Below are 22,825 nucleotides of genomic sequence, written 5' to 3'. Positions count from 1 at the left end.
TCCTCCAACCGCCCCTGCCCAAGTCCCGTCCCTGTTCTCATTCGGGGTCTCCACGCCCCAGGGTCCTCTTCTAGGGTCCCTCCATACCTGTCACCTCCAAGTTCAGCTTATTCTCTTTGTAGTTATATTTTAAATTTCTTCTCTCCATGCGGAAGAAATAGCGTCCCGTGTCCTCCATTCTGGCATCTTCTATTTTCAGGGAGCAGACATTCTTCTGGACGTCCCCAAGGAGGTGGAATCGGCCCCGGGTCTCTTGCTTCGTAGTTCTGTCTGGGTTGTTTGTGGCCACAGGCTCACCTTGGTTTACGTCCTCCCCATCCTGGAACCAGTAGACGTAGAGTGGATCATAGTAATAGTAATGCCAGGAGCCCGTCGGGTAAGAGAAGGAGCAGTTCACCAGGACGCACAGCCCCTCCTGCACCGTCACCGACTTCTGCACTCGCAGCTCAAACCTTGCCTTCTGCTGCAGGGACCCTGGGGGGACACAGACGCTCAGCTGCAGCTCCAGCCGCCTTCCCACCCCATGCCTGTTCCTCCTCCCTCAGCTTACTCACCCCCCCACAGCAGGGCCAGCAGCAGCAGGGGCAGCATGTCTGCCTCCACCAGGGCCCCAGCTGGGTCCCAGGCCCCTCTGTCAGGGAAGGAAACGCCCCAAATGTGGCATGGGGCTGAGGAAGCCCGGACAGGAAGCCAGTGGGTGAGTGAGAGCTGTGGCCGTGCCCGGAAGGGGAACTTGGGGTGCTGTTAGGGTGACGTGGGGGCTGGGAAGCCATCCTGCTCCCACCCTCACTGGACACTGCAGGTGGAGATCCGGAGGTCCCCAAGAGATGGGAGGCTTGTCCAGGTGGGGATCTGGAGGTAATCACCCCTCAAATGATGTTTCAGTCAAGAGTGAGATCCCCAAGGGACTGAATACAGAAAGAAAAGAGAGACGAGGGCGTGTCCTGGAGATGAGGTGAGATGTCAGAACCACCCTCCAGCTGAAAACCATGAACCGTCTGGATACGTATAATTTTACTTTGCTTTAAAATGTTCAAAGTGACCAGGCATGGTAGCTCATGCCTGTAATCCCAGCACTTTGGGAGGCTGAGGTGGGAGGATTGTTTGAGCCCAGGAGTCTGAGACCAGCCTGGGCAACATAGCAAGACCCCATCACTACCAAAAATAAAAACTGTTAGTCAGTGTGGTGGCACACCTACAGTCTCGGCTCCTCAGGGCACTGAAATAGGAAGATTCCCTGAGCCCAGGAGTTTGAGGCTGCTCTGAGCCATGATCATGCCAGTCTGGGCAACAGAGTGAAACCCTGTCTTTAAAAAATAAAGTTCAAAAGTGCTGGAAAAACAAATTTGTTTGGACCCAAATTTAGTGGGGAGTCAGAACATGAGAGAGCCGAAGCACTCTTACGTTAAGGGGAGTTTTGGGACACGGCACAGTCCAATTTGGGTCTTGATGGCCCTTAGGGTCTTGTGGGACAGCAGTGAGACACAAGCCCCTTCTAAAGCCTTGCCCTGTTAAGGAGCTCCAAAGCAAATTTGCCACCACGAGGCTGATGAAGCTCAGTCTTCAGTGCCCTCCCTTGCAGGGTCCACTTTTCAGATCCCCAGGAGGGGCCCAAGCAATGTGTGGAAATAACCTTCATTGTTACTGCTCTTTTATAAAAGAAATTTCCTAATAGTTCCCAAAAATGAACAATGATCTTAAAAAGTTAGACATTCCTATTAATGTGTGTGGGAAGTAAAAAAGTTCCTCTTTTAAGTTTCCTTTCTTGTTAAAGAATAAATCATAAGTGTGCTAATAACTCTTTGTGAAGCCCCATCCTATGTAGCTGTTGGACATGCCATGCTTACAGGCACATAGTACATTCTATGTCCTTGTACTTTAACCAAGATATCTGTGCTGGACGTGCTCACAGGCATGTCCCAGCTCTCCGTTGCTTTTACCTGTTTAGAAAAGTTTTAAGTTGTTATTCAATTGGGTTTTAGTTTAGATTGTGAAGTCTGTCTCCAATCAATGGAGATCAGACACAGCAGTAAGGACGACCCCAAATGCGTAAGGGATAAATTTGTCTGCTTTTCCTTTGTTGATTGTACTCTCGTGGCAAGATGGCTAGGACGGTCCCCTTCCTGCAGTCTAGGAAGTAAAAATTGCGTTGCTGAAAGATCCTTTGTCTCACTGCTAATTTTTCTTTATGACACCGAATATCTGTTTCCAACGTGTTGTGAGAGTAAAGACAGTTTCTTAAACTATCAATGACCAAAACAAATTTCAACCAATCATGCCAGAAGAAATACCGACTTCTCTTTCTATTCTATCTATACAAATTATATCATAAAATTATTCTCCAATATTGGCTGGGTGCAGTGGCTCACACCTGTAATCCCAGCACTTTGGGAGGCTGAGGCGGGGGGGATCACCTGAGATCAGAATTCGAGACCAGCCTGACCAACATGGTGAAACCCCTATGTCTACTAAAAGTACAAACATTAGCCAGGCATGGTGGTGGGCACCTGTAGTCCCAGCTACTCCAGAGGCTGAGGCAGGAGAATCACTTGAACTCAGGAAGCAGAGGTTGAGGTAAGTCGAGATCGTACCATTGCACTTCAGCCTGGGCAACAAGAGCAAAACTCCGTCTCAAAAAAAAAAAAAAATACAAAATTCTTTTTTTTTTTTTTTTTTGAGACAAGGTCTCACTGTGTTGCCCAGGCTGGAGTGCAGTGGCGTGACTCTGACTCACTGCAAACTTCCCTTCCCAACAATCGGTTCTCCTGTCTCAGCCTCCTAAGTAGCTGGGATTACAGGCGCATGCCACCATGCCAGGCTTATTTTTCTATTTTTAGCAGAGTCGGGGGTTTCACCATGCTGGCTAGGCTGGTCTCAACCTCCTGACCTCAAGTGACCCACCTGTCTTGCCTCCCAAAGTGCTGGGATTACAGGTGTGAGCCACTGTGCCTGGCCTTCATACCTGTCTCTGTCATCCTGAATAGTCCATGTTAACAGAGGTCAGAATAAGTTTTTCTTTTTTCCTTTTTTTTTAATTGAAAATTTGAATTTCTTTTCTTTTTTTTTTTTTTTTGAGATAGAGTCTCACTTCTTCACCAGGCGCCCAGCCTGGAGTGCAATGGCAGGATCTCAGCTCACCGCAACCTCCGCCTCCTGGGTTCAAGCAATTCTCCTGCCTCAGCCTTCCGAGTAGCTGGGACTACAGGCGTGTGGCACCATGCCCAGCTAATTTTTAGTGGGGACGGGGTTTCACCATGTTGGCCAGGATGGTCTCGATGTCTTGCCCTCGTGATCCACCCGCCTTGGCTTCCCAAAGGGCTGGGATTACAGGCGTGGGCCGCCACGCCCGGCCCTGAATTTCATTTCTCATTTGAACTGTGAAAGTAGTACATCGTACGGCTAGTAGGATCTAAAGATAGAGACTCGATTATGTAGGAACATAACATTTTTTATCTTTATATTAAAATCTTTATATTAAATTCCCTCCGCTAAAATCTGTATATGGCTTCTGTTTTTACATCAGCCCTTAACTTATTAAATCTCAAGAGATGAATAAATGAGCATTGGGTGATTTCAAATCCCTTTATGATATAATTCATAACCAACTAGAAATTCTCTTTAGAGAATTTCCCTAATAAGATAATGGGTATCTTCAGCAAACATCACATACCTAATGAAATAGCTTCAGGTGCTAACATAATAAGGCAATAAAAATAAGTAAATGGTACAGCAATTACAATGAAATTTTAAGAGAGGTCTTCATCAATGACATGATTGCATATATAGAATAATCCAAATGTATATACAGATACATTTGAAGCCTTAACAAAATATTTGCAAGACTGCCATAGATTAATCAAATTACAAAATCAGTTGTATTTCCACATCACAGTAGTAAACAAAAATGGAATTTTGTAAAATACACCATTGACAATAGCTTCAAAATTAGTATATAATTTATCAATATCAAAAATTATGCTATAATTATGATAACATTTTTGAATATATTGAATATGCCTAACTCTTCTATATGTAGCTAACAAAAATACATGTCATCTCTATGGGGGAAATTATAAATCTGCACTGAAGGACATTAAAGATGTAAATTAATCAAAAAAGAGGACATGTTGATGAGTTTGAGAACAATATTGTATAAATGTCAGTTTTACCCAACAATCTACAGTGTCAGAGAAACATGTCATACAATCCTCTGGGTGATCTTTGTGCAACTTGATAACTCTATTGTAAAATTCATACTGAAGTAGAAATGTTCGAGTATGGTCAAGGCAACCATGAAGAAAAATGAACAGCTCTGTAAGATATCAAGATGTATCATAACATGATAGAAAATATGACCATATCAGGCTGGGCACCGTGGCTCATGTCTGTAATCCCAGCACTTTAGGAGGCCAAGGCAGGCGGATCACTTAAGGTCAGGAGTTCAAGACCAACCTGACCAACATGCTGAAACCCTGTCTCTGCTAATAAAAAATAACAAAAATTAGCTGGGCATGGTGGCATGTGCCTGCAATCCCAGCTGCTTGGGAGGCTGAGGCACGAGAATTGCTTGAACCCAGGAGGTGGAGGTTGCAGTGAGCTGAGATTGTGCCACTGCATTTCATCTAGGGTGACAGAGCGAGACTGTCTCCAATTTTTAAAAATGTTGAAAAACTACACCCATTTCAGTGGTTTACACCTGAATATCAGCACTTTGGGAGACCAAGGCAGGAGGATTACTTGAGCCCAGAAATTCAAGACCAGCCTGGGCAACATGGTGAAACCCTATCTGTACAAAAAACACAAGAATTAGCTGGGCAAGGTGGCTCGTGCTTGTAGTCTCGGCTACTTAGGAGACTGAGGTGGGAGATACATTTGAGCCCAGGAGGTGGAGATTGCAGTGAGCCAAGATTTCGCCACTGCACTCCATCCAGGGTGACTGAGTGAGACCAGACTCTCAAAAAAAAAAAAAGAAAAAAAAAATGACCATTATGCACTGACCAAGTTAAAAAAAAAAAAAAAAATTGAGCACCTAGAAATAGACCTCAACAGCAGAAAACATTATGCGTGATAGAGGAAGTGGCAAACGATAAATATTTCTTTTTATTTTTGTTTTCGTTTATTTAAATTTTTTTGTGTGTCAGTGTCTCTGTCACCCTGGATGGAGTACAATCGTGTGATCAGGGCTCACCACAGCCTCTATTTCTCTGGGCTCGGGTGATCCTCCCATCTCAGCCTCCCGAATAGCTGAGACTACAGGGATGCACCATCATGCTTGGCTAATTTTTAAATTTTTTGTAGAGACAGGGTCTTACTATGTTGCCCAGGCTGGTCTCAAACTCTGGGCTCGAGCAATCCTCTCACCTCAGCCTCCCAAAAATGCTGAGCCACTGTGTCTGGCCAACTTTTCAAAAACGTATATGGGAAAACTTAATGCAATCAAGTTTGCAGTAAGTTTGCAAAGAAATTTCACCCCCAGCTCATGCATCAAAACCAGGTACAGGTAGCTTGAAGACCTAAATATGACAGAGAAAACCATAGAGCTGTTGGAAGATAATACAGCAGGAAACCACCACGAACTTGAGGAAGGAAGGGATTTCTGAGCAAAACATAAGTAACACTTTTTATAACGAGAAAGATTGAAACCTTGGCCCCTGGTCCAGAACCTGAGCACTACTTCTCAAAGGTCTTGTCTCCCCAGGACCTTGACATCCTACCCCAGCTCCCACAAGCCATGCTAAGGAGGCTGGTTCTCTCCATGTTTCTCTGGCTTCAAAAGGGGAAAGCTGAAGGGCACCTGCAGAGCACCTGAAGCCCAGAAGTAAAGGTGACCACTGAGACAAAGAGCGAGGTAGCAGTCATGGGTCTCAGGTCCCGGAGAGGAGAAGGCAGCCCCTTTTTGAGAGATGGGAATGGGTGGTTCCTCTCCATTTGGCTCCAAGTTCCCTTCCAAGCAGTGAGTAATAGCGGATTTCATCCTAACTGCATGTGTGTTCCCACCCTGGTCTCCAAAGTCGCTCACTCTTGGAGAATTTGAACCCCCGTCACTCTCACAGTGACTCTTCAGGTAAGAGGTATATGTTATGCCACATCCTCTTAAGACACATCTCCCATGGACTCCCATCTGGAATCCCCCAGTACTCAGGGAAGAGTTATTGTCCTGGGGGCAACTGAGGAGGTGGCATTGATCTTGGGAATTATACTTTTTACTCTCACCCTCTCCTTTATGATCACTAGAGCACAGTTACCATGTGCCTGGCCACAGTGACTTTTAACATTCCAGGATCCCAGGTGAGGAGAATGCACAGAGCATTAGGTCACCTGTTTCCTTGGGTGAGAGACAGAGATACCTGTGGTGCCAACCCCAAGCCCACCCGGTCCTTTCTGGCATTTGTCCCACTCCACATTAGAGGCACCTCCCAAGCTGGAGATCCCAGAGCTGGCCCAGGGACAGCTTCATTCTCCAAACCCCCATCCTCTGTGCTATTAAAAGCTAAAACAGATGGGGTGAGGGGAGAGGAAATTGCAAACAGAAGCCACAAGATATAGACAGAAGGTCAAAAAAGGAACTTTCCCCACAACCTCTTGCAGGAAAGCTGGGCCCCAAGGGCGAGGAAGATGCCAGGCTGGGCCACCTCAGGGACGCAATGCCCATCCTAATAAAAGTAAAGTAACACAAAATAGAGAATTGGGGGAAAGAAGAAAAAAAAGAATTTGGGGAAAGAAACAACCATTTTCACATTCAAGAAGGGCTACGGAATTTGCTTTGAGAGAAGAGAGAGTATATAGTTTGTTTTATCATTACTTTGTTTTCAAATCAAAATAGTGATAATATTTTTTACTCAGGTGAAATTCAAACAACATAAAATTACTAGGGGTAATTTCGGATGTATCAAGTTTTGCAGGATGAGGTGAAGAGGAAGCTAAAATGATGCTGGATTAAAAAAAGAAACATGAACATTAAGGCTCCCCCTTGTGGAAGACATGGAAAGCATTTTTATTTTTCTGTCTTTATTTTATTATTGTTATTTTTTTTATGGTGATAGTGATTTTTTAAAATTTCATTTATTTATTTTATTGCATTTTAGGTTTTGGGGTACATGTGAAGAACATGCAAGGTTATTGCATAGGTACACACGTGGCAGTGTGATATGCTGCCTTCCTCCCCATCACCTACATTTGGCTTCTCTCCCCTTGCTCTCTCTCCCCAGCTCCCCACCCCCCACCATCCCTCCCCTATTTCCCCCCAACAGACCCCAGTGTGTAGTGCTCCCCCACCATGTTCATGTGTTCTCATTGTTCAACACCCGCCTATGAGTGAGAACATGCGGTGTTTGATCTCCTGCTCTTCTGTCAGTTTGCTGAGAACGATGGTTTCCAGGTTCATCCATGTCCCTACAAAGGACACAAACTCATCATTTTTGATGGCTGCATAATATTCCATGGTGTATATGTGCCACATTTTGCCTGTCCAGTCTATCATGGATGGGCATTTGGGTTGGTTCCAGGTCTTTGCTATTGAAAACAGTGCTGCAATGAACATTCGTGTGCACGTGTCCTTATAGTAGAACGATTTATAATCCTTTGGATATATACCCAGTAATGGATTGCTGGGTCAAATGGAATTTCTATGTCTAGGTCCTTGAGGAATCGCCACACTGTCTTCCACAATGGTTGAACTAATTTACACTCCCACCAACAGTGTAAAAGTGTTCCTATTTGTCCACATCCTCTCCAGCATCTGTGGTCTCTAGAATTTTCTAATGATCGCCATTCTCTCTGGCGTGAGATGGTATCTCAATGTAGTTTTGATTTGCATTTCTCTGACGACCAGTGATGATGAGCATTTTTTCATATGTTTGTTGGCCTCATGTATGTCTTCTTTTGTAAAGTATCTGCTCATATCCTTTGCCCACGGAACATAAAGGACCTCTTCAAGGAGAACTACAAGCCACTGCTCAACGAAATAAGAGAGGACACAAACAGATGGAGAAACATTCCATGTTCATGGTTAGGAAGAATCAATATCGTTAAAATGACCATACTGCCCAAGGTAATTTACAGATTCAATGCTATCCCCATCAAGCTACCAATGACCTTCTTCACAGAACTGGAAAAAAACACCTTAAACTTCATATGGAACCAAAAGAGAGCCCGCATAGCCAAGTCAATTCTAAGCAAAAAGAACAAAGCGGGAGGCATCACACTACCGGACTTCGAACTATACTACAAGGCTACAGCAATCAAAACAGCATGATACTGGTACCAAAACAGAGATATAGACCAATGGAACAGAACAGGGGTCTCAGAGGCAACACAACATATCTACAACCATCTGATCTTTGACAAACCAGACAAAAACAAGCAATGGGGAAAGGATTCCCTGTTTAATAAATGGTGTTGGGAAAACTGGTTAGCCATGTGCGGAAAGCAGAAACTGGACCCCTTCCTGACACCTTACACTAAAATTAACTCCAGACGGATTAAAGACTTAAACATAAGACCTAACACCATAAAAACCCTAGAAGAAAATCTAGGCAAAACCATTCAGGACATAGGCGTAGGCAAGGACTTCGTGACCAAAACACCAAAAGCATTGACAACAAAAGCCAAAATAGACAATGGGACCTAATCAAAGTCCACAGCTTCCGCACGGCAAAAGAAACAGTCATTAGAGTGAATCGGCAACCAACAGAATGGGAAAAAAATTTTTGTAGTTTACCCTTCTGACAAAGAGCTGATATCTAGAATTTACAAAGAACTAAAACAGATTTACAAGGGAAAGTGTTTTTAAATGTTACAGATTGAGTGGCAATGACATAAGGATTTGGGGGATGACCTCTTAGACTCAACAACGTGGTGATAGGAGAGAAAATCCAGTGAAAGAGTTTCTGTGGTGGGGATGAAGGGTGAATTTTTGCAACGTGACGTCTAGCATCCAATTTAACCTACTTCTTATCCTGAAGGGCTATTCCTTTCTGCTGCTCCCAAACCTTGAATGAAGAGTGCTACCCAAAATATACTTGTACGAAGTGCTGGGGAAGGCAGGAAAGAAGTCTTTGTTCTCATGTTTGGGGAAGGGATACCAGCTTGCATATGTCAATCACCCACCACCCTCAAAAACTCTCCCATATATTGTAGTAAGTCGGCAGCTTTGGGTTCTCTGTGATTATTAAGCAGGGAAGATCCAGTTACTTTCTGGGGATATTAAAATCTGAACAGGATGCAATATTTGGGAACTACTGGTTTATACCATAAAATGTCATATGAGCATACTTATATGAGGTACCCAGAGTAGTCAAATTCATAGATACAGAAAGTAGAATGACACTTGCCAGGGGCAATGTGTATCTGTGAATTTGCCTACTCTGGGTATCTCATATAAGTACGCTCGTATGACATTTGTCCTTTTCTATCTGGTTTATTTCACCTACCGTAATATCTTCAAAGTCATCCACGTTAAAGCATTGGTTAGAACTTCATTCTTAAAGCTGAACAAGATTTTATTTGATGCATACTACATTTTGTTTATTCATTTATCCACTAATAGACATTTAGGTTGCTTCCATGTTTTGGCTATTGTAAATAATACTGCGTGAACATGGGTGTATAAATATCAGACTCCCTGCTTTCAATTCTTTGTTGTATCTACTCAGAAGTAGAGTTGTGGAATTGCTGAACTATATGGTAATTATACGTTTCATTTTTTGAGGAATTTTCATACCATCTTCCATAGAGATTGCACCATTTTACATCCCACCAGCAAATGCACAAGTGTTGCATTTTCTCTAAATCTTCACCAATATTTGTTATTAACTGGTTTAGTTTTGTTTTTTAATAGTGGTCATTCTAATGTGTACGAAGTGGTATCTCATAATGGTTTTGATTTGCATTCCTGTAATTATTACTGTGTATAAAATTGTATAAATATTTATGTGTTGGAAATTATAAATTAGTTTTCAATATTTTGATATTGAGGAGTATTAAAATAATACAAACTTACTGAACTTACCTTTCAAAATTGGAAGATCTAGCACTCTCCTTATGACAGTGATGAACTGGGGATGAGCAGGAACTGCCTCTTTTACTTTGCCACATTTTCTATTGTGGTGGTCCAAGCTATCTCTTCCAACAAGAATTACCCAAACAATAAAGAGGGGGAAAACATAGGATGGAAAAGATAAATTGTTTTAGTCCATTTGGGCCACTATAACAAAATATCTCAGACTGGGAAATTTATAAACAACAGAAACTTACTTCTCATAAATTCTGAAGGCTGGGAAGTCCAAGGTCAAGGTGCCAGTGGATTCAGCGTCTGCAGAGAATTCTCTCCTTCCCAGATAGTATATTTTTGCGGTATCCTCACATGGCAGAAGAGCAAAACACACTTCCTTCTATTTCTTTTATGAGGACACTAATCCCATTCACGAAGATGGCACCATTATGGATTAATCACTTCCCAAAAGGGCCACCTCTTAATACCATCACCTCGAGGTTTAAAATTTCAACATATAAATTTTAGGAAAATATTTCTATTACAGCTTAAATAGAGTACATCAAGAGTTAAAGCATATAGAAAAGAAGTAAATATAGCACGCTCTTTGCTACATGCACTTAGGGAAATTAAAAGAAAAATACCTGAAGTATACAAAAGTTAAATTCGTTAAAAAGAATGAAGAAATTATAAAAGCAGCAAGACATAAACAGATATTGCCTTAGGTGGAAACACACAAAGAAAGCGATGACTGAATTATCATGAGAAACTCATCGCCCCCGCCAAGTGGAATGACATCTCCAAAAGGTTTTTTAAAAAAATGCAAAGCTAGAATTCTAAATGTTGGAAAATTATCCTTCAAAATGAAAGAAGAGTAGTGCTTTTATTATGAAGGAGTAAGCTCCTAGCAGAGTGAACCCCCCACAACAAAACAAAACTAACAAAAAGCAATCCTTACAAGTTGTAAGCTTTGAATGGGGAAAAAAACCTACTTGGGAAATGGGATAAAAGAAAATAGATCTTGGATGGAGTCAAAGTTTGGGGAAAGGGACCAACAAGAAATAAATAGCTTTATTCCAATGGTAGGCCAGTGCTACAGTGCAGAAACGGGCCACTAAAACTCTAATAGAACTCCTTCCATCTTTCTGGACTGAGAACAAGGGCTGAAGCCCAGGGCAACTAGGAACACTGGAACATGAGGTGGAAATTCAGGAAAGGAGAGAGCTAGGGAAATGGAACTCTAGCTTCTGAGTATAAATGCTTTCCATGTCTCTGACCTCAGAACCACGTATGTGTAGGTCATACCACAAGTGTTGCAGGTAGAGATGACAGAGTTGCTATGAGACTTGGGCCGTCATCCATCACAGGCAAGGAATAGTCTGCAATTTTACTTGAACCAAATTGTTTGTCTGCTTAAAAAAAAATACTCTAAAATAATATAACTTGTTGCAGAGTCTCCACAACATAACCTTAAGAACATTTAGAATACAATCCAAAGCTACTCAACATGTGAAAACACAGGAAAATAGGACCTACCTGAAGGTAATAACACACAGTAAAGGGCAAAAGTGAAAGGCAGATACGCAGGGGCCAGTGCTGAGATGACCGGGGTGATGGAAACAACAGACCAGCACTTTCGAGCAGCTGCTGTAATCACAACGAATAAAGACATAGGAAATCCGAGCCATGCTATAGAACGTATTTATTTTAAAAAGACAAATAAAAATCTTGAAAACTGCAATACAGCATCTAAAATTTTAAAGTTAACAGGTTGAGCTTAATAGCAAGAAACGGATAACTGAAGAAAGATTCTGTTAATGTGAAGACAGATAATGAAAATTATTCAGCCTGAAAAAACAGAGAGAAAATATTTAAAATAATAGGGAACAGAGATCGTGGGACCTGTGAGACAGTATAAGTAAGTTTAACTATTTGTAATTGGAGGCCTGAAGAAAAAGGAAAGATAGAACGGAACAGACAAAAATATTTGAATAAAAATGTCCAAAACATCCTAAATTTGGTAGAGACATGAAGGGAACCAAAGACTTAAAGCAATCCCTCAAAAAAGTAATATCCAGCTCCAGCAAAATGGATGAAGAAGTACTCAATCTCATCAGCAAGTGGGTAAACTTAAGTTCAAACCATTAGCCAAATACTATCACACACTCTCCAAATTGGAAAACTTTTAGATATCTGAAGTTGTCCAGTGCCGGTAAAGCGTGTAACACTGAAAGACATAAATTGTTCCCAACACCATCTAACAAACTAAAGATATTCATGTGCAATGAGGAATGTGCAAGCTGCTCATCAGACCTGATGTCTGATCCCCTTGGCAAATAGGCTGTCTGTGGGAGAGGAAGGAACTGGTTCTGGGTTAAGGGTAATTCAGTGTGTAGCATTCAATGCTTAGAAATCAGGAATTAAGAAAAAGAAAGGTCTCAATTCAATAGTTAAGATTCTACATCATAGAAAATGAAAAACAAAACAAACCCTAAGCAAACAGAAGGAAAACGTAATAAAGTTAAAGTGGAAATCAATAAAATTAAAAACAGAAAGTCACTTTTGAAGCAATGAATGGAAAAGAGCGGGAAGACCATGTGAAGACACAGGGAGGAAGCAGCTATCTGCAAGCCAAGGAGAGATCTCAGAAGAAGCCAACCCTGCCAACACCTTGGTCTTGTTGGACTTTCAGCCTCAGAACTGTGAGAAAATGCAGCCTGGGGGGACGACTCACGCCTGTAATCCCAACCCTCTGGAAGGGTGAGGCTCAATAATTGCCTGAACTCAGGAGGTGGAGGTTGAAGTGAGCCGAGCTGGCAACACTGCACTCCAGCCTGGGTGAAACAGTGAGACTATGTCTCAAAAACAAAACAAAACAAACAAACAAACAAAAAGAACTGTATGTAAGAAAGTAAATTTCTGTTATGTAATTTAAAAAATAAATGAATGCAATGCAAATATTGGTATTTTTAAAAATCAGTTAACTTGATAATAAGATTTACAAGGTTAAAAAAAGGTAAAAAGATACAAATCATCAATATCATATCACTACACACCCCACAGGTATTGAAAAGGTAATAAGGGACTACTATAAGTGCCTCTATGCACATAAATTTAACACCACTTAGATAAAATGGACCAATTCCAGAAAAAAACCACAAACTGCCAAAATTTAAGTTGAAATAAATCATGTGACAAGTTTTATAGCTATTAAATAATTTGAATTCATAGCTTCAACCCTTCTGAAAAAATAAACCTCCATACCCAGATGCTTTCACTCAGGAAAACTACGAAACATTTATAGAAGAAATAACACCAATTCTACATAATCTCTTCTGAAAAATCAAAGTGGAGGAAACACTTTCCAACTCATTTTTTGAAACCAGCATCATCCTGATGCCAAAACTAGACAAAAATACTCCAAAAACCCCACCTACCAACCAATTTCTCTTATAAACACAGATACCAAAATATTCTAAAAATTAATCAATAGAATGCAGCAATATCTAAAAAGAGGGATACACTGCCACCAAGTTGGGGTTTATCCTGGGTTTGTAAGTCTGTTTTGAATCTGTTAATGTAATTAACCATACTAAGAGTTGAAAGACGAAAATTACAAGATCATATCAACTCACATAGAAAAGCATTTGACAAAATTCCATATCCATTCATGATAAAGGAAACACTCTTATAAGATTAAGAATGGAGGGGAACTTCTTCAATTTGTGGATGGGTAGCTAAAGAGAATCTACAGCTAACATCTTATTTAATGGTAGAAAACTGCATGTTCATTTCTCACCAGCCCCTGGAAAGATCTGTAACAAGACAAGAATGTCTACTTTCACTGCTCTTACTCAACATCATATTGGATGTCCCAACCAGTGCAATAAGGCAAGGAAAATACAGATTGCTAGAGAAGAAATAAAATAATTCCTATATATAGACAACACAGAAAACTGCAAGAAATTTTCCTAGAACTAGTAACTGAGTTGAGCAAAGTGAGAGGATACATGACCAATGTACAAAACATCAATCAATTATTTCTATATATTAGCAAAATATGATTAAAATTTAAATTTTAAAACATAATATATACAATAGATCAAAAATGAAATGAAATGCATGCATACATACAAATGCATAATTATACCTACAGGTAATTAGAGATATATACAACTTTGTGTGGATAACCAGATAGACAGATAACCAAAGTATGTAGAGTACAGAGTATTAAAGAATCCATAAACAAAGTATGTAGAGAATCTATGCGCTAAAAAAATACACTGAACAGAGACTACAGAAATCAAGAAGACCTGACTAAATGCAGAGACACATTCATGTATTGGAAGACTCAACATTTTATAGATACCACTTCTACCCAAATCGATTTATAGATTTAATGTCATTCCAACCAATATCCCAGCATGTCTTTTTGTAAATATACACAAGTGGATTCTAAATTTCATATACACAGGAAAAAGAATTAGAATAGTTAAAGCAATTTTGCAAAGAAAAAGAAAGTTGGAGGGATCATACCGTCCAATTCTAAGCTTACTGTAAAGCTACTATAATCAAAACAGTGTGGTATTTGCAAAGGACTAGACACATAGATCAATGAACAGACCACAGAGTTCAGCAATAGACCTTCATAAATATTGCCAATCGATGTTAGATGAAGGTGCAAAAGCAATTCAATGGAGAAAAAAATAATCTTTTTAACAAATGATGCTCAAATAATTGGACATTCCTATGCCTAAATAAACCTCAACCTAAACCTCATAGTTCATATAAAAATTAACTTAAAATGGATCATAGATCTAAATGTAAAACATAAAAAGGTAAAACTTTAGAAGAAAACGTGGAAGAAAATCTTTGTGACCAGGGGTTGGACAAAGCGTTGTTAGACGTAACAGAAAAAACACAATCTACAAAAAGAAATATAAATGACTTCACAAACATTTTAAAAATCCTCTATGAAATGCACTGTAAAATAATGAAAAGACAAGTTACAGACTGAGAGAAAATATATCTAAATCATATCGATATGGAACGTGCATCCAGAACATATAAATACTTTCAGAACACAATGATTAGAAAACAAACAAAAACAATTAAAAAGTGAGCAAAATAATGCAGGACCAGAATCTGGGCCCCTGTGTCCAAATAACAGGATTTTCTCAGAGAATTTATCTGCTATTTCATGGAAAATTGTAAAGCAATCTTTTAAAAAGTTTATAAAAACCTTACCTTATGGTCAAACTAATTAAAACTAGGTAGATTTATAAAATTGTACTTTAAAAAGCTAGCTTTTATATTAAAGATCCCTAATACAAACATGAGATTTGGTTTTCTCTTTTGAAAAAGATTTTTATGTGATACTAAAAGATAATGAAAGGTTTTCGTGTGTCCCTTTGGGTAAATGGCAGGGAAAAGGGGAGGAGAGAGAGAGACAGACTCAGCTGGCCTCATGCCTTTTTCATTGGGTCTTGTTGCTTGGAAAACTAAGTCCCCTCTATCAAAGTAAAGGTTTTATCCTTTTAAAATTATTGAGTTATCATTTTGGCTAAATGAATGAATGACTTACGATGACCTAGGATTCTATTTTGTAACATCCAGTGTTTTAAACCTTTGATATTTGACAAACTTTCCAAGATAAAAGTATAAAGTATGCCTTCCTGACCTAATTAATGTTTTAGATATTAGGTCCCCTAAAGTCCAAAAAGACATATTTGGCTTATTTAATGTGTTAAAAATCATGCAGGAAACACTGTCAAATGTAAAACGGTGTTTATATTCACATAAGTACGTTATTAGTATATGTTACAAAATCGTACAAGATTCCTATAATTCTGATATGCCTCAGTATATGTTATTAGTAATAACTACAATTGTTAAGTTTTTGTGTGACACAGAGGTAATAAATGTCCTTGTAAATTGTGGAAAAAAAACTGAGCAAAAGATTTGAATAGTCACTTAACCAAAGACAATCTATGGATGACAGAGTAGCACACAGAAAGATGCTGATGAGCCAGGAGCGGTGGCTTACACCTGTAATCCCAGCACTTTGGGAGGCTGAGGTGGGCGGATCACAAGGTCAAGAGATTGAGACCATGTTGGCCAACAAGATGAAACCCCATTGGTTTCATGGTGAAACTGCTAAAGTACAAAAAACTTGCTGGGCATGGTGCTACTCACCTGTAGTCCCAGGTACTTGGGAGGCTGAGGCAGGGGGATCGCTTGAACCCGAGATGCAGAGGTTGCAGTGAGCCAAGTTTCCACCATTGCACTCCAGTGTGGTGACAGAATGAGACTCCATCTCAAAAGAAAGATGCTGACCACTGTTACGAAAATGTGAATTAAAACCACAAGGGGATAACATGACACGCCTATTAGTATGGCTGGAATGGTGACAATATCAACTGTACGTGATGCCACAGAGCCGCTAGAACCCTCATACATTGTGGGTGGTGATGCAAAACAGTATGACCTCTTTGAAAAACAGTTTCAGAGCGTCCTATGAAATTAAATATAGACTTACCCTACGGCCTGGCGATCCTCCTTTTAGGAATCTATGCAAGAGAAATGAAAACATATGTTCATATCAAAACTGGTACATGAGTGTCTGTGGCAGTGTTATTCATGATCACCAAAATCTGGAAACATCCCAAATGTCTTTCAGCGGCTGGATGGATAGAGAACTTATACATAAATAAAATACTATTCTCAGTAAAAAGGAATTATAATCACTCTCAAAAGCATTACACGGGGTGCAAATAAGCAAGTCTCAAACGGTTCCACTCTACGACTCTGTTCTCAAAAAGACAAAATTATAGTTATGCAGGACAGATCGGTGGTTGCCAGAAATGAAGACTGGCTAGACAGTGTGATTGTCAATGAATAGCACAGGAAATATTGGGGATGATTAAATCATTTTGTTTTTTTCTCTTTTTCTTTCTTTTTTTTTTTTTTTTGTTTCTGAGACGGAGTTTTACTCCACTGCCCAGGCTGGAGTGCAGTGGCACGATCTCGGCTCACTGCAACCTCCGCCTCCCAGGTTCAAGCAAGTCTCCTGCCTCAGCCTCCTGACTAGCTGGGATTACAGGCCTGAGCCACCACGCCTGGCTAACTTTTTGTATTTTTAGTAGAGATGGGGTTTCACCATGTTGGCCAGGCTAGTCTCAAACTCCTGACCTCAAGTGATCTGCCTGCCTCAGCCTCCCAGAGTGCTGGGATCACAGGCGTAACCTGTCCCACTTGGCCCATTTTGTATTTTGATAGTTGTGGGGGTGATAGTGGTTAAACAAATATATGTATGCATTAAATCTCATGGAAATGTACAAAAAATAAATTTTACAATGTAATTTTAAAATTAAATCAATGGGAAAAATATTTGATTAGATCTTTAAGATATTGGTACATGCAAAGGTTTCACAATTCAGACAGCAAAAGCACTATATATCCATGAAAGATGGACAAATGGGATTTCCTAAAAATTAAATACACTTATTTAAAAAAAAAAAAAAAAGAGTGACAAGTAGGAAAAGCAGCACAATTTAAGGAACTCATATCCCGAACAAAGAACCAAAAAATATATATATATTAAGAAAAAGCCCATTTTTTATTTTTAAATGAGCAGGGATCAGAACAAGCATTGCACAAAAGATATTCAAATTGCCAATAAACATAGGAAAAGGTGCTCAACATCATAACTTATTAGGGAAATGCAAATTAAAATACAAAAATATAAGAAGATATCACCTCAAACAGATTGCAATAATTAAAATTGAAAAAGCAACAGGAGATATATTCACACATAGAATTTAGTCACCCCTTGATGTCTGTGGGAAACTGGATATTCAGGTCTGTTTTTTGTTTGTTGTTGCTGTTGTTTTCTGAGATGGAGTCTTGCTTTGTTTCCCAGGCTGGAGGGCAGTGGTGCGATCTCGCCTGACTGCAACCTCCACCTCCTGGGTTCAACTGACTCTCCTGCCTCAGCCTCCCAGGTAGCTGGGATTACAGGCCTGCACCACCACACCCTGCTATTTTTTGTTTGTTTTTAGTAGAGACAGGGTTTCACCATGTTGGCCAGGCTGGTCTTGAACTCCTGACCTCAAGAGAGGATGCTCAGGTCTTGAAGCCGGCCTTGCAGAAGCTGCAGATACAAAAAAATGGATCCTCTGCAGTTGCAGATCCTGCACATCCCAAAAATAGTGTTGTATTTTCCATCTGTAGTTGGTTGAATCTGCAGCTGCAGAACCGGTGGATAGAGAAAGCTGACTGGACGATATTAAAAGCAAAAACAATACCAAAACTAAAAATGAGCTACTGATACATGTAACAGCATGGATAAACCAGGAAAACCATATTGAAGAAATAAAGCCAGACCCTAAAGCATACCTAATGTTTGATTCCAGTTATATGATGCACAGAACCTGACAATACAAATCTATACAGACAGAAGAGAGAATGGTGGGACCCACAATGGAGGCTTTGTACTGGAAAGGGCACAGAGACCCATTTGTGGGGAGGCTGGGAAGAATCGACATGCTGAGGCTGGGTGGTGGAAGCAAGAGGGTGCACATATGTAAAAGTTAATCTAGTGGTACTCTTTATTGGCTTGTATATTTTAAGAGAGAGGGTCTCGCTCTGTGGCTCAGGCTGGAGTGCAGTGGCGCAACCATAGCTCACTGCAGCCTGGACCTCCTGGGATCGAGGGATTCTCCCCCCTCGGCCTCCCAAGTAGCTGGAATTACCAGTGTGGGCTACCACGCCTGGCCTAGTTGTACTGTTTAGATTTGCATGTTTTCTTCTATTTAAATTATGCATCCTGAAAAAATGAATAAACATGACAGCCTTTGATGAAACACATCTGACAAAAAAAACCAGATTAAGACATTTTTTCTCTACAGAGGCATTAAAGAGTAAAATCAATTACGTTGTATTGTTTCATAAAAGTTTTACTTATCTTATAATAACTGTATTATATAACAATCACAATAAGGTAGGGTTTCAAGTGGAAACCGATTGCTGTGTGTCCGTGCCTACATGGACAGGGTATGTGAGGAGACCAGAAACTCAAGGGTTAAGAAGGTAACTTTTGGTGGTCGGGCACCGTGGCTCATGTCTGTAATTCCAGCACTTTGGGAGGCCAAGGCGGTGGATCGCTTGAGGTCAGGAGTTCAAGACCAGCCTGGCCAACATGGTGAAACTCCATCTCTACTAAAATACAAAAAAAAAAAAAAAATTCGCCAGGTGCGGTGGTGGGCACCTGTAATTCCAGCTACCAGGGAGGCTGAGGCAGGAGAATTGCTTGCACCTAGGAGGTGGAGGTTGCAGTGAATGGAGATTGCACCACTGCACTCCAGCCTGAGCAGCAGAGCAACACAGCCTGTCTCAAAAAAGAAAAACCAAAACCAAAAAACAAAACGTAACTTTTGGGTAATGGGGGTATAAGACTGAAAGTTCATTCCCTTCACAGAACTGGGGATGGAGAGGGAAGAGAAGGGTGGGTGGGGAGGGGATGGGGTGCAGGTGGGGATGCAGGTGTGGCGGGGCAGGACTCACAGGCAGAGGGGGATAAGTAGACGGGGTATGGGGCAGGCAGGAAAACAGGGATAGTCAGTGGGATGCGAGCTTCCAGAAGGAAGCTGACGGTGATGTCCTGCATCTGTCCTGCAGGGCTGGGTGTTCACACCTCGCTTCTGTCTTGAGCAGGAGGGGCTCAGTCAGGCCTCTCCGCCCTGCTCTCCTGGGGACCTCCACACCTGCAGAGCCAACACAGGCCTCAGATCAGCGCCGGCCACTCCAGTTCTGATTCCAGGTGGGGCAGGACAGCTCAGCCGCACCCGGCACTCAGGAGCTTCCTGGAGAGAAGCGGGCCTGCTTACCTGCTGTAGTAGATCCAGGTGAGGCCGTAGGTGAGGAGGAAGCCAGCCCCCATGAGAGCCCCCCCGGATCAGGGTGAGGACGAGGGGCCAGGAGCCGTCCTGTTTCTCAGGTACACACATGCAGGAACGGGGGCTTCCTGGGAGAAAGGAGAAGAAGGTAAGAAGCTGTTTCCAGGTCTCAGTCCCTCCCACCGACCTGAATATCTGACCAGGCTCTCCACCCTCAGCACCTGCCCTGCAACTCACTCTGCACAGAAAGGATGAAGGACAGGTGCTGGGAGCCCAGCGGGTGCTGAGCCCGACAGGTGAATTCCCCTCCATCTCCAGCCCCTATGTCAGGTAGCTCCAGGGTCCCAGATACTGAGGTCTGGGAGGGATTCAGGGCTTTACCCTCCCGGAACCAGCTCAGCGAGGCACGGGGGTTGCTGTCAACTGTGCAGACGAGGAACAGGGAGTGGCCTTCCAGGATGGGCAGTGACATGCCAGTGCTCAGGATCTGCAGGGCTGGGAAAGAGATTCAAGGCCCGCTCAGCTCCAATTCTCCCTGACTCCTCCCACTGAGCTGCAAGAAGAAAGACAAGGCCGGCTGGACTCCCTGGCTCTCACCTGTAATCCCAGCACTTTGGGAGGCCGAGGCGGGCAGATCGCCTGAGGTCGGGAGTTTGAGACCAGCCTGACCAACATGGAGAAACCCCGTCTCTACTAAAAACACAAAATTAGCTGGGCGTGCTGGTGCATGCCTGTCATCCCAGCTGCTCAAGAGGCTGAGGCAGCAGAATTGCTTGAACCCGGGAGGCAGAGGTTGCAGTGAGCCGAGATCGCACGGTTGCACTCCAGTCTGGGCAACGAGAGCAAAACTCCGTTAAAAAAAAAAAACAAAAAAACAAAAACAAGACCATGTGGTGAGTGCTGCGAATGGACTAGTCATCGGCGAAGAGGTGAGGACTTGGTGATCAGGTCAGGCTATCAGAAAGAAGGGTACTGAACGGAGAAAAGAGAGATGAGGCGTTCTCACGTTAAGGAGAAGCGGATGGGCAGCTCAGGTGCAGATGTGCTGAGAACTGAGACAGCCTGGCAGACCAGGAAGAGGCTCCTATCTCTGCAACCTGGCAGGGAGGACCCGGAGCTCCCAGGACACGATAAGGGCGGTAGAGGAAGCAGGCTCAGATCTTTTGGAGCCTTGGGTGCCAGGTTGAGGGCCTCAGGCTTTATCCTGGAAAGCAGTAGGGGGCTGTGAATAGGGGAAACAGAGTGAGAGCTGGACCTAGAAAAATCCAGCAGGATTTTTCTTGCTGGAGCCAAGTAGGTCCCCGACTGGAGGGAAGCGGGATGGGAAGAGGCTGGGGCAATGGGCCAGGCTGAGCAGGAGACTCGAGCTGGGCCTGGAACCAAGGGGAAGAGGAAGGAAGTGATGATGGGTGGAGTGAAGGTCTCAAGACTTGCCGACTCACGGAGCAGCTGGTGGGAAAGCACGCTGTCTAGAGCACAGTCCAGAACAGCCCGCGGATCTAGAGGGAAGGAGTAGCTGAGAGGTGTCCTCGGGAGGTGGCTAAATGTGCAGATCTGTGCCTCAGAGAAAGGGCTGGATGTAAAGTCGCGGGAGGCATCAGGACAGCGTCAAGGAGAGATTGGATCACGCAGGAATGTGAAGGGAGAACAGGGCTCCGGGGCAGAGCTTGGGGAGGTGAGAACGTTGAAGGCTCCCACAAAGGATGATCAGATAGAGACCAAGCAGGGCGTGCATCAGAGGACTTGAGGGCAGGCAGTAACTGAAGAAAAGGAAACAGTGTGTCCTCAGTACTCCAACTCATGGAGACAGAAAGTAGAATGGTGGGTGCCTGGTGGCGGGAGGGGGAAGTGGAAAGTTGCTGTTTAAGGGGTGCAGTTTCACTTTTGCAAGATAAAGGGAGCTCTGCAGTTTGGTTTGCAACAATGTGAACAGACTTAACACTGCTGAACTGTACTCTTTAAAATGGCTAAGATGACAAATAATGTGCCAAGTGTATTTTATCACAATGAAAAAAACATATTTGAAAAGGAGAGCGGAGAAAAGGGAGAAGCCAAAAGCAATACTAGGTCTGTTCATGCAAGATCTTGGTGACTGGGATTGGGGGGCTTGGGGCAGAGGGGTGAGGGAGGGTCTCCTCTCCCAGTGCTGAACCCTGAGCTTACAGAAGGCTCCCATCACAGCCCCAGAGGGAAGAGGGTCTTTCCTACCTGTGCCTGTGCCATTTCTGAAAAAGATGCGGATGGCAAGGTTCTGTGGAGCATCTGGGTAGAAAGATACAGCCCCAGCTTCAGAGGTGAGGAGTGGGACGGGCGTGGGCCTGGGAGGTACCCAAGGAGGGGCCGCAGAAACCCACCAGGTGGGAACGGCTGTCCTTCCTGCCCACACACCAGCGTTCCCAGGTTATCCTTCTCTTTCTCTTCTACACACACATATGCGCGCACACACACACACACACACACCCCTCACTCCCAATGCCCTTGAGGACCCAGCTGTGTCCCCGCCACCACTCACAGGAGACATTGAGCTGGACAGTTCTCTCCGTGGTCACCTCAGCTCCTCGGAGTTTCACCTGACAGGTGAGGTTGGTGCCATGGTCCTTGGGCCTTGGAGTGAAGGTGAGCACCGGGTTGGTCTCGGGGTGCAGGGGACTGAGGGCATCACCCGTCCAGGAGAATGTGAGAGGTCGTCCCGCTTCACAGGATCCTGGAAGGCTGCAGTTCAGCCTTGTGGGGCGGCCGGACTCCAGAGGCTCCAGAAAGTGGATGTCGGGTTTCTCTGTCAGAGCTGAGGAGGGGACAGGGAGATGCCTGGGCCCCAGGGTGTGGGGACGCACAGTGTGACCCTGACAGTGGCCAGGCCTCAGGCCCCGAGCTGCCCCAAGTCCTGCACCTCCTCCAACCGCCCCTGCCCAAGTCCCGTCCCTGTTCTCATTCGGGG

The 22,825-nt window shown here is 42.9% G+C and overlaps 2 protein-coding genes across 2 annotated transcripts; both read right to left on the bottom strand.

The window, feature by feature from the left end:
- Window positions 1-21: 21 nt before the first annotated feature.
- LOC116546479 (sialic acid-binding Ig-like lectin 14) lies at window positions 22-703 on the bottom strand. Its single transcript, XM_032272722.1, has 2 exons — window positions 555-703; window positions 22-474 (listed from the first exon to the last, which is right to left on the bottom strand). Exons 1-2 carry the CDS (start codon window positions 589-591, stop codon window positions 71-73), a joined length of 441 nt encoding a protein of 146 aa, XP_032128613.1. The 5' UTR covers window positions 592-703; the 3' UTR covers window positions 22-70.
- Window positions 704-19,388: 18,685 nt separating this feature from the next.
- Window positions 19,389-22,820, bottom strand: LOC116546480 (sialic acid-binding Ig-like lectin 14; the record flags this gene model as incomplete). The annotated part of the gene is given in 6 exon segments (XM_032272723.1): window positions 19,389-19,755; window positions 19,879-19,940; window positions 19,942-20,015; window positions 20,125-20,382; window positions 22,096-22,149; window positions 22,400-22,820. Coding segments are annotated over 6 exon segments (912 nt in total), but the record flags the coding sequence as incomplete, so codon positions are not given.
- Between the last annotated feature and the right edge of the window lie 5 nt (window positions 22,821-22,825).

The sequence above is a fragment of the Sapajus apella genome, unplaced genomic scaffold, assembly GCF_009761245.1.
Source record: "Sapajus apella isolate SASKATOON/1434 unplaced genomic scaffold, GSC_monkey_1.0 scaffold953, whole genome shotgun sequence".
Lineage (NCBI taxonomy): Eukaryota > Metazoa > Chordata > Mammalia > Primates > Cebidae > Sapajus > Sapajus apella.
Note: the sequence above shows the minus strand (reverse complement) of the source record. Positions and strands in the feature narration are given on the sequence as shown.

Excerpts from the sequence above, each read along its gene's own strand:
- LOC116546479 (XM_032272722.1), bottom strand. The coding sequence starts at position 591 with ATGCTGCCCCTGCTGCTGCTGGCCCTGCTGTGGGGGG. Across the intron at positions 475-554 it reads GCTGGCCCTGCTGTGGGGGG|GGTCCCTGCAGCAGAAGGCA; the intron begins GTGAGTAAGCTG and ends GTGTCCCCCCAG.